This window comes from Genypterus blacodes, unplaced genomic scaffold (assembly GCF_046128005.1).
Source record: "Genypterus blacodes isolate CSIRO-AG114 ecotype Tasmania unplaced genomic scaffold, CSIRO-AGI_Gbla_v1 ptg000052l_1, whole genome shotgun sequence".
NCBI classification, from domain to species: Eukaryota; Metazoa; Chordata; class Actinopteri; order Ophidiiformes; family Ophidiidae; genus Genypterus; species Genypterus blacodes.
In genome coordinates this window covers 4,600,550-4,612,203 of record NW_027466864.1, presented here as the reverse complement: position 1 = coordinate 4,612,203, position 11,654 = coordinate 4,600,550, and the positions used below count along the sequence as shown (strand labels likewise).

General features: G+C 46.9%; 1 protein-coding gene across 1 annotated transcript; it reads right to left on the bottom strand.

Moving 5' to 3' along the window:
* Positions 1-453: 453 nt before the first annotated feature.
* On the bottom strand, positions 454-11,439 carry mex3a (mex-3 RNA binding family member A). The gene is made up of 2 exons (XM_076150226.1): positions 10,962-11,439; positions 454-7,742 (listed from the first exon to the last, which is right to left on the bottom strand). Exons 1-2 carry the CDS (start codon positions 11,380-11,382, stop codon positions 6,586-6,588), a joined length of 1,578 nt encoding a protein of 525 aa, XP_076006341.1. The 5' UTR covers positions 11,383-11,439; the 3' UTR covers positions 454-6,585.
* Between the last annotated feature and the right edge of the window lie 215 nt (positions 11,440-11,654).

Below are 11,654 nucleotides of genomic sequence, written 5' to 3'. Positions count from 1 at the left end.
GTTACAGCAAGCAGCACTGCACAAAGAATGCTGATGCAGAAAAAATATAGAATCGAGGCACAAAATTGATGCTCTGTGACTAAAATATCTCCAAATCCTAAAAAATATTATATTATTTTCTGTTTCCCTTGTGAATGCACAGATGTTTAAAATGGTGCATGTCTGAAGTTAAAGTTTGAGCTATGGGAAGACTCTCTCTCTCTCTCTCCCCCTCTGCACGGACGTGTAAAGGGACGACGGGCGAGCTCCCATAACTTCCATAAATAAAACTTCTAAACTTTTTTTCTCATTTGACTTATTAGTAGAAACTGACTTCACTGTGTTTAGAAATATATTAACTTCTTGTCATTTTAATTAAAAAACAAAATGTCTCGAGTTTACTCATAAATATGTTGCTTCATTTTTTCACTTTTCTCATAAATAACATCCAGATACTGACTTTGTTTTCCTCTGCTTTCTATGAAATAATAACCCATGTTAGCAAAATAGATCTGAGAAACTGTAATAGGTTTTTTTTTTTTTATTCATTTTAAGTTACTTTCTATAAATGTACGTGGAAGAACTCAAATATAGACTACGTTGAAAACCTGTTTGCAAATTCTTTCCCAAAAAAACAAACTTAAAGCTCACTTAAAAAATTGACAAACCCATAAGCGTAAGGAGTGCATTATTAAAGTTGAATGGTCTTTTTTTTTTTCCTTTTTTTTTTTTTTTTTTTACATTCAAATGTGTTACTTTGCTCAATGTGATTTCGACAGGTCGGTACAATTGTTTTTAAGTGCATCCATTGAAAATAAGGATTTCCTATCACTCCTCTCCAAAGGGATTCTACATAAATGCATAAAGAACTTTTTCATATAAAGAAGAAAAAACATCAACAGTTTCTACCATTACTATTATCGTAAGTTTAATACAATATCGTAAATAATACTAACAAGAACAGAATCAAAAAGTTTACCGCGAGTCGTCCCACCCCTTTGTCTCTCCGCTCTGACGGGTCCTCATACTGGGCGAGTTGGATAAATGAAACTTACACCATAGCATATTCTTAAGAATCATAATTAACTTTCTGTATCGATTAGTTAAACTACAAGGTAAATATATGGATTTCACTGACGTTCATTTGAAGATCTTAAAGCTTTTTTTTTTTATACACTTCAGGTATCGGGGTGATGAATTCTTTATGGGGGATCTTTACTTTTTCTCATAAATCTTATCTACTGTACGATATTTTACTAACATGCAGTTAAACTTAAGGATACAGTTCATCGGCTCTCTAAACCAATGAATCAACTCAAACCACAGTGTTGCTTCACTCACTGTCAGTCTGTTTACATCTGAAAATGCTCCGTCGCTGCACAGTCTGGGGTAGAAAACAGGAGTTCTAGTCTGTCTTCCCTTTGAAAGTTCTCTAATCCTTCAGCTTTTAAAAAGTCGGTCAAGTTTTCTCAGAGACATTTAGACATTCACTGGATATGAGAAATAGAATAGAAAAGTACTCGTGTAGCTGCTTGCATGTGCCGTAAACGGGTTCCTTTGGAGAAACGAGTCAATTACCGGCATCTCTATAGTAATAATTAACTAATCTTACAACACTGAAACATGATATGCCGTATCTCACACATATTGATTGGCTGGACTGTTAAGTCTTTTGGGTAAACAGGGTCATTCTGGCTTGGGAAAGCTTGATTAGAACATCATCATCTGAATAATCCCGCTTTGTTAAAACTCCAATCCATGGCAATTGTCAACTCTAAAAATAAGTCAAACTCAAAAAGGGTGAATGATCTCCTGTCCTCCTTGTGTTTTTGTTCTTTGGCTACATTTGACCTTTTTCCTTTCAAGAACACAGATGAACAAAGTCGCGACCACAAAGATACCAAACAGAGCCGTGAAATCAGAATCTCCACATTGTTAAGATGTAAACAAAAAACTGGTCTTAAGATATGCTTTATCTAACACACGTGTCCCCCTGTATGTAACTAAAGGTAAAGAGTATAAAAGAAAAACTGCTACAGCCCCATTGAGCCCGGTGCTCCTCCCTCACATGAACGACATAACGATGCAGGAAACAGAGAGGTACATGGCAGCCAAGCGTCTTTCCTCCTCGTTCCTCTCACTTGCCGACTCCATTTCTCAATCCATTATAATTAAAATCATCAATTCCTGCCTTTTGACAGACAGAAGAGACCTCCGTGTTTACTCCTTGCCATCGAAATGTTTGTTTACGCGTGAGTGATCACTTTTACAGTGCAATGAGCGTTCCTCACAGTCACAACTGCAGATTCATGAGTTCACTTCTGTTGGGGAGGAGGAAGTCTTAGGTCGGTGTTGGCCCACTTTGTGCTGGAGTCTGATTTTATTATTTAGCATAAAAGAAAAACGCAGATAATTAAGCAATCAAACGACTAAGAACCTGATAAACGCAACAAATACAATTACTCCTCCTGAGCCCATGACTAATTATTCATATCTCTACTCTCTACTGGCATGGATCCATGAGTTTGAAGCCCATTTGAGACGGTAAAAGGCAGCGGAATCGTCCAAATAATCAAGGCCAACTTCCCAAATAGTGTACAAGTTTGAAGAAGTGACAAAGCTCCTCTGTTTAGCGTCTCAGCATAGCACTATTATTGCTTTTCCTCCTAATTTACATATAAACGGTTTCATTCAAAATCTTCAGGGGACCGATTGCTACACATCCAGCTGACTTCCTAATGGAGTTTGGGTTCATAAAGGATATTACACTTTATAGTCTGGTTCATATTAGGATGAAATACTAAGTTAGTCAATTTAAATTAGATTTCTTAAATGTATGGATCTATCTAATATACTTTTAAAGAGTGGGGGGGAATGTCCTAAAGAATGTCCTCATCTCCCTAAAACACAAACATCTTCAACGTTGACCATCCGATTCTCAGCTCGTGAAGAAAAATAATCAAAACCTAGCTTACAGTGGGCCTCCTGTGTTGAGTGTTGGCAACTGATAAACATATTTACATCGATGCTCAGAGTCTTTTTCCCATTAAAGTACAATACGTGTTCACATACAGCGTCTAAACAGGGAGAATCTCCACGTCGCCAGCGAGTGACCGACTGACTGAACGGCTGAGGGGCTCTCCCAAGTCACCACTAGCACTAATATTAGGAATAACAAGAACCACCATAATACAAAAAAATGATAGGGAATCCTTATGTGCATGTCGTTTAGGAAATCTATTCACCATCAGCGGTCGGTTTGGTATTCATCAAATGCGGTTTGTTTTTGTTTGATAAGGTGCTTCGCTCTACGTCTTAAGTAAAGTGTTAAGGAGCCTAATTTCAGGTATCCCTCTTAATCCCCACCCATGCCATTTGATTCACATTCTTATTTCCAAAAATAAGTACATAGAAAGTCATTTTGGGGGGGGAATGGGGGGGAGGGGCGGGGCGGGGAGGCGGTACTACCAAAGGCCAACGTTGCTACCATCTAAGCCAAAGTAATGGCAAATCTTCTAGTAAAAACATTTAAGGCAGAAAAACAAAAACAACTGAAATACTCCGTCTCGAAGGAACAGCGTCGTCACACTGCCCTCATATTTGACATTGAAAGCTTCGGCCAAAACCACTGTGCAATTTTATCCGTCCATAAAATGTTGCTATTCTTTAATTCTACATCTGATAGAAGGGTTCGTTTTTTTTTGCGAGTATGGTGCTTTCACTGCAGTCCACACGTGGCGCGGGATGGGCTGCTTTATACAGAAGAAGAAGAAGAAGAAAAAAAAGGAGAGAGAAAAAAAAAGGGGGCGGGGCCTTTATGTCCTCGTATAGGAGACATCACTTGTGTTCATTCTTTTTTCTGAGACAGAAGCTGAGCTGAATTGTTTGCGAGTGAGAGTGAGAGACAGACAGAGAGGGAGAGGGAGGGAGAGAGAGAGAGAGAGAGGCCTGCTGAATCACCAGTGTCCACCTGTCAGCACCCACATGCAGAGACACCCTGGACCCTGCGAGACTGGAACGGGACAGAGGATGGCTGGATGTGCAAGGTCTTGCTTTTTGTCTTGGGGGGCGGGGGGGAAGAAGCAGGAGTAGCCTTCTCCATTTCTCTCCCCAAAACGAACCCCCCCCCCCCTCCCCTTATCATTCAGCAGCTCTAATCCCTGCCCCCATCCCGTCTCCTCTAGCCTCTCTGAAATCCCCGGGCTGGGGCCGAGGCAGACGCAGAGGGTGTGTAATTTGATTCAGCATGAGTGGTGGTTAAATGGGGCGTTTCCCTCTGCTTTGCTGTCAATTACAATTGTCTGATTTCATTCTGGAAGCTCAAAGCCGGCCGGTCATTGGCTGAAGCCCGGGTGTCCATAGTGAAGGGGCAGCTGCAGGGTGTCCCATACAGTAGCCAGTTCACATGGAGAGCCTGGAGATAAAGAGGGGCGGGAGGGCAGGGGGGGGGGGGCTCTTCAATCTGCTCTGCTGCTGTCATACAAACGGGACCGTTTCCAAATTTCAGGGGTGGCTCCCCGTGAGATAAGATGAATTTTTCCTCCCGTGGAAGCGTATATGACACACTGGGACACGTTCAGGCTGCACATCATTTATTTTGCTCCTGATCCTCCCCTCGTTTTGCAGCCGCTTCCAAAAATCGGCTCCTCTCTTTCAAATTTGGTGGGTTTTTGTGTGTGTGTGTTGGGACAAAAGAGGCCCCTCTCCCCAGTAGGCTCAGAAGAGCAGAAAAGGAGAGGTAAAGGGAGGGAGGGAGGGGGCAAGAGGGAGTGAAGGAGGGGGTCCTACTCGCCCAGCTGCATCCAGACCAGCCCCCCCAAAGCTTCTAACAGTTGGGGCGGGGCAGCGAGCAGCTCGCCGCGGGACCCTGTCTCACCCCCTATACAGCCCTATACAGCTCCGGTCCCCACACGGTCCGCACCTGGTCCGACCCATTTGCCTAATTATGAATGAGTAGAACCAGGCCGTGTCCGAGCGCTCTTGCCATCTACGCCGCTGCTGCTGGGCCCAGACAATGCGGCCCGCTCATTGTGAGGCGGCAGCGATCATTACGGGCTTTCCAAAGCCAACGATCGAACTGTAAGCAGGGGCGGGAGGAGGGAGGGAGGGGGGGGGAGAAATAAAGGCCACTCCCAAAGAAAAGGGAGGAAAAGAGGGGGCTAAGCGAGACCTCCAACTTGAGGTCAAAGCCACAGTGTAGCATGAAACACCTGCTCCTGTGCAGCTCGGCTAATTACGGGGAGACAGCAGGCCCCTCGCAGCTCAGATGTAATGTGGTTAGCTTTGTGAGGATGTGGAGGAAGGATTACTGATTTACCGCTCTGTATTTTTTACACTGTCAACTGTTTTAATTTGAGTTTGTTGCTGATTCGGGGGAAATGTTTTACACTTTTCACTCGGCTTCTGTCCGCGTACTAATTCTCCTGCTTATTTACACAGTCTGCACCTCAGAGGAACACTTGTTAACCGGAGCTCTTCCTTTGTCCTATATCATTCAGTGATGGTGGCCAAATGACCACGGCAGACAATAAAGCACGGTTAAGGTGGCTTTGAAACAAGTCCATCGGGAGACAGATAACAGGAACTAGCCAACTGGATAAATTCCAAGGCTTCGGCCTCACAAATTAAATCAGTGCTTAACGCCAACCGAGGAACCACATGCCTTTCAAGTGCCACGAGGAGCGAGCGAGCGAGCGAGCGGGGCGCTGAGTCGCCTCAACGCGCCGCAGTGACCAAGGTGGAATCAATGGCTGCTGGAAAACAAGTCACTGATGTTATACCACGTTCATCTTCCTCTGTGAGTAACGACACCAGTAAAATATAGTCCAAATACTATAAATAAGTGATGTAATGTCCTAGTCCTATTAACCCTTCATCTGGTTGACGAGCGTACACGAGGCTGTGAGGTGTAAGGATGACATAGGGGGGGCTGGAGGATTGAAAAGCTTTGACCAGCGACCAATCTGTTCTCTTCTCTTTTTTTTTTTCGCTTTCTTGCTTAAATTAACGTTTTGGGACCGATTACTTCAAAACCACAATAAAAAGTAAAAGGCTAAATTCACCTGTACACCAACTCCCTAAATTTCACGGCATGATTGACAATCCTATTTTAGATCAAGATGATTGTAAGGTGCAATGAATATTCTGTCTTGTTTTTTTCCTTCTAATGACTTTCTGGGGTCAACCAGGTGCAGATTGTGTACCTCGACAATCGTCCCCCCTCCTTCCATATAAACCCACTTCATGGTAAAATAAAAAATTTGAATAATTAAATGTTCACATTACTGTCTACCTCTGCCCACGCTGAGATTCATGAATGAAAAACAGCAGCAGTTCAAAAACTGAAATGCAAGGTACTATACTTCTCTTATAAACAAAACCTTTATAAAATATATATGCATATATATATAAAAGAAAAACTTAAAAATATTTCTTATACTTTTTAGTAAAGCAAGCAGTGCCTTCTAAAATATCTGCTTGGTTGTTTTTAAATTTTCTGAAAAACAAAAAAAAAAGTACTTGTGTATTATAATAATAATCATAATAACAGTAAATAATTATTGAACAAACACTGACAAAACTAATGATAAAAACTGATGTGGTTCTTTAGGAGAATATCCGGATGGCCTGTGTGACCTGGGTGTGGCACACTGGGCACTCCGGGTGGTTGAGCTCACAGATTCGGATGGCGCACTCCATGCAGAAGAGGTTATGGCCACAGGGCACCAAGGCAGCCGTCACTTTGCTCTCAAAGCAGGTCATGCAGTCCCGCACGGTGGCCGGCGGCGAGTCCGGCACGGGCAGACGGCCCGGGAAGCCCTCGCCGGCCGAGGTGGGCTCGCTGTGGGCGCGGCGGGCCTGGGCGTGAGGCGAGCCGGAGACGGGCATAATGCTGGTGACCGAAGAGTTGGTGGTGCTTCCTCCCCCGCAGGGTTCAGGCAGGCCGGGGGAGAGTCTGGTCAGGGGGAGCGGGAGGCCTCCGAAGCTCTTGGAACGCTGCTGGGCGTAGAAGGCCACCTGTTTGGGGTAGTCGGGGTCGCCCCAGCTCTGGGTACCCTCCGATCCGAAATAAGAGCAAGGCTTCTCTGCGGGGCTGGAGAAGTTGCCCTTGTTGTAGATTCCCCCTCCCTCGCCTCCTCCTCCTCCTCCTCCCCCTCCGACCATGGCATCTGAGAAGTTCTGGCGGTAGCTGCTGGTGAGAGGCTTGCGCTGGCCCCCCTGCAGCCCCCACACCTGCTGTAGCCGGCTCTCCAGACCACCGCTACTGCCCGCTGGGCTGCTGCCACCGTTGGGCCCCAGACAGTCGTTCTCGTTATTGTGGTCGTGCAGGCCTCCTGTTCGGAAGGCGATGTGTGCTTCGATCTCCTCGCGGGCCCGCTCGGCGTTGCTCGGTGACCCCGTGATTTCGAAGACGGGGTCGCGGTCTCGACTGGGAGTGACGATGTAAGTGCAGGTCTGCTGCTGGATGCGTTTGATGGTGGAGCCTTTCGGCCCCACCACCAGCCCCACGACACGGTATGGCACTCTCACCTGAATGGTGGTCTGACCCGGCAAGGGTGTTGGCGGGGAGCCACTAAAGGACACGCCCAGTTTGTTGCGGGACGCCCGGAGCATGGAGAAGTGCTCTGCGGCCGAGATGATCTCACGGCGGGCCAGTGCGACGTCTTCTTTCCGCCCGGTGATTAAGAATACGGGTTCCTCTCCTCTGACGGGGGTTTTGATGTAGGTGTTGGTTTTGGCCCGCAAAGCTTTGATCTTGCAACCTGCAGAGAGAGACACAAACATTTAGGATTCAACAACCAAGTTGTTCATCATCACAAGAGGGGCACTTCCTCATCGGCAGCAGGCTGAGATGCTGAACTCTTTTGTTCAGCAGAAATGTAGATTTATTCACTTTTTCCGACCACTTAGACTTGAACATGTTTCAGGTTTTCACTGGCAAAGGAAACACGGTAATTAGCATGATTTATGATACTTCCAACACCCACAGCATTACTGTACTTATTAAGAGTACTTATTTATGTGCTCTAAATCAGACACACCACTTATGAAGAGATACACGGATGCTGCAGAGCTATTGGTCAGCAAACCGGTTCATCACGGTGGAGGGCTGGAGGAGCAGATGCCTTCCGTTCGCAGGGTCTGACCTCTCCTTGAACTTAGGAGACAATACAGTCGACCCTCATACGTCACATTTTTGGGCCGTTTATTGCTCCTGGTGTTTGATTAGTGTGTAGCAGCAGAGTCTAATAAGTGCTTTTAGGGGAGATTCTTAATGTGGGAGTGCAGGTTAAGGTTATTTCATGTCAAATTAGCAGACAGGGATACGGGACAGGACATGAATGAGTCATGGCTCAGAGGAGATCTCCAGGTACATCTGTGCTCCACTAAACAGTAAAGGAATGGTTCTTCTGTTTACATTTACACCCAGCCAGGAATGCTCCGGCTCCATTAGGAGTGTCTCCTGCTCATTCAGAAATCCAAGCGGCTCCGTTATGAGGACGTCCGCGTTAATTGAGGATGAGTCAAACGTTCCACTCGTGTCTGTAGGAGACACGGTTTCTCTTCTCGGTCTAGTAAAGAAGTCGTCGGGGGGACTGTATTCCCTGAACAGACCTCAGCCCACCTCAGCAGACTCCAGGTGCCTCAGATCATGCAGCGTGTCCTTACATTAGCTGCCTGAACATCACAGCAGCACGTATCAAAGGCTTCAAACACACCGTAGGCTGGAGAGTCGCCCTACTGTTAGTAAATAGCCCCGTTTACTTCTGGAACACTTACTCTGCAGGGTTCAGTGCTACCATACAGATGCTGATAGTCCAGTAACTCAGAGTCTAACAGCACCCCTTGAAGGTATTTGGTATCTATCTGAGCCATAGGGGTCAAAGAGCGATTGACTGGGTCCTCGTCTCTACGTAGATCACACATTTTTAATTAGCATCAATTGTTAATGCCACAATTAAAACATGATCTGTAAACAAAATGGGCAAAGATTAATTAATCGTATGAAAATTAAGGTCATTAGAGACAAATGTATTTTTAACTCGTCTTTGCTGCGCTGTGTGTGTGTGTATGTGTGTGTGAAAAGGCCACCCGTGACACAAACACTTCCGGAAGAAGGTACAAGAACATCCAAAGCAATCAATGTCTGTGACTTTGACTAAGGAGAAAACAATCATATCCATCTCTCCCTCCGTGACAGGATGCTCCATTTGCCAGCTTGGCCAGGTAGACGGCGGAGCAGAAGGGGGTGTGTGGTGCTGAAAGCTAAACCAAAGGCCCAAATCACAAGCAGCTCATCTCAAATCCCCCCCCAAATCAGCACTTCTTCCCAGTAAAGGCAGAAGGGCCCTCTTCCTGCTCTTGTGCTCACTGGATCCACCCTCCGGCTGTCTTCGGTTACCCCATTAAAATTCAAAGCTTTACACTTCAGAGTAACGAACGGGAGCCGCAATGAGGGTTGAGGGGCACTTTGGCGGCACAAACTAAATCCACAATACCACAACAACGGAGCGAAGGGGTGAGAGAGTGCGGCCGGGGGAAGCCACCAAACTCCTCGGTGCCACCTGACATTGGAGGAGGGAGACCTGTTTGCCTTGTTGCACAAAGACAAACAGCATTTGCCGCCGTGCCCACCACCCCCGCCCCCACACACACACACACCCAGGTCCCTCCCTCTCCTGGCCATGTGGCGTGGATAGCGTGTGTGTGTGCGTGGATGTGGAGCTCTCCTAGGCGTGACTCCCCATTCAGCTTTTTAGACGCCGTCCGTCCGTCCACATCCTCCTCTGCTCTTCTGCTCCTCATCACAACGGTTAACAATGGGTGCAACCGTCAAGCACAAAGAGAAGGAGGAGAGCGAGGGAGCGAAGGGAGGGAGGAGGGGAGGAGGAGGAGGGAATCAACTTCTGGTTCCTCTGCTGCTAAAGAGAGAACCTACTTAGATTCAAGCTTGTTTGCAACTTGAGATGCAGACACGCCGGCTTGAGAAAGGTGGAGTGGAACAACAACAACAACAACAAAAAGAAATCGCCTCACAGCTGCTTTACTGAAAATAAACTCAAACAAAAGGAGATTTTGTTTTTTAATAAATCTCATTCCCACGTCTTTGGTGCAACTTCTCGCTGAGTCACCCCCTTGAAGACCATCCCGGGTGCCAAGTAGCAACACTGTCTATGAACGCGCCCCTCCCCTCAACCCCCCCACCCTCACTTCACACCTTTGTTTGACAGCTGCTGTCATTCAACTTCACGTCCCGCCACCAAACAGAAATAACTAAAACACACATAAATCTGGAGATCTGACTAGAATTCAACTTTCCAACTGAGTGGTTGAGGGGGGGAACGAGGGGCCAACGTGCTCGCTCCATTGTCCAATTGTGTCACTGGGGCAGTGCGCAACATAAACAATGATCCGAATTAATTTGGAGAGCAGGGAAACGTCAACTGCACGCTACTACGGAACGACTCGATCGGATTATTCGGTGTAAGCAAATCAAAGTGTTGTTTTGATCAGCAGCACGTTGCCTTTTTTTTTTTTTTTTTTTTTTTTTTTTGAACAGTCTGGCGCGTTTCAGACGACAAAGGAAGCAAGTGCTGCTCTGCCTGCTCCAGTGTGTCTGTGCGCTGACATTGATGGCGTGGATGTAGAATAATTCGCCCGGGAGGGAGCGGATCCTCTGTGCACAACACACACACACACACTCACACACACACACAAAGGAGCCAATGTATCTGCGTGGTGATGAGGACAAGAGAACTTAGAACATTGTGGCAAAAAAAAAAAGTGGGAGGCTGATGTCTCGGGGGGAGTACAAAAAACACGCGAGCACACACACACACACACACACCACTCCCTTTTCTTTGTCAAAAAACAGCAGGTAACACTTAAGAGAACAAAAAACAAAACACGCAGGAAACCACGGCGGGGATAAAGCATCGCTGTTACAGGAGAATAGCGTAAGTTTGGCCGGATCGCTTTACCTTGTCTCCCCACTATTTCGGCCACATGTTCGGAGCTGGGCACTGGGACGCATTCTGTTATGTTGCAGCCTCGTCCTTTCGTCTCACTTGAGGAGCTCTCGTACAGGGCGCACAACTTGCTCTTCCCTTGCAGAATCGCCGCGTCCCCGCCGCCTCCGATGCTGTTCGTGTGGTTGTGGTGGTTGTTGTTGTTGTTACTCCGGTCCTGTACTCCCGTTGTTGGGGCTCCGCCGCCGTCCTCGCCTTCCCCGAGCCCCAACAGAGACAACTGGCCCAGCGCGACCCTGAGGGCACGGGAGTCGTCTTCCTCCTCGTCGGGCGGCACCAGGAGACCTTCGCTGCCGAAGCCGGAGCCGGCCAGATCCCCGCCGTAGCCCCCATTTTTCTCCATGATCCCTGCTAGAACCAGCAGGCTAGGCATGGCTAACAAAAGAGTGTGTGAGACAAAGACAGGGGAAAGAGACTGAGAAACAGCACCGTGCCGCCTCCTCCTCGCCCCCCTCCTCCTTCCACTTCCCCCCTCTGCGCTAGTCCCGCCCTCAGCCCCGCCCCCTCTCTCTCCCTCCGCCACGCTCGCGACACAGCAGGCTGCGTTCGTCGCGGAACGATTCGATCGTTTTGAACGCGTGTTTTTTGTAAACGAGTTTTTACATTTACAAACATTATTTCTTTGAACGAATTACATCTGAATTT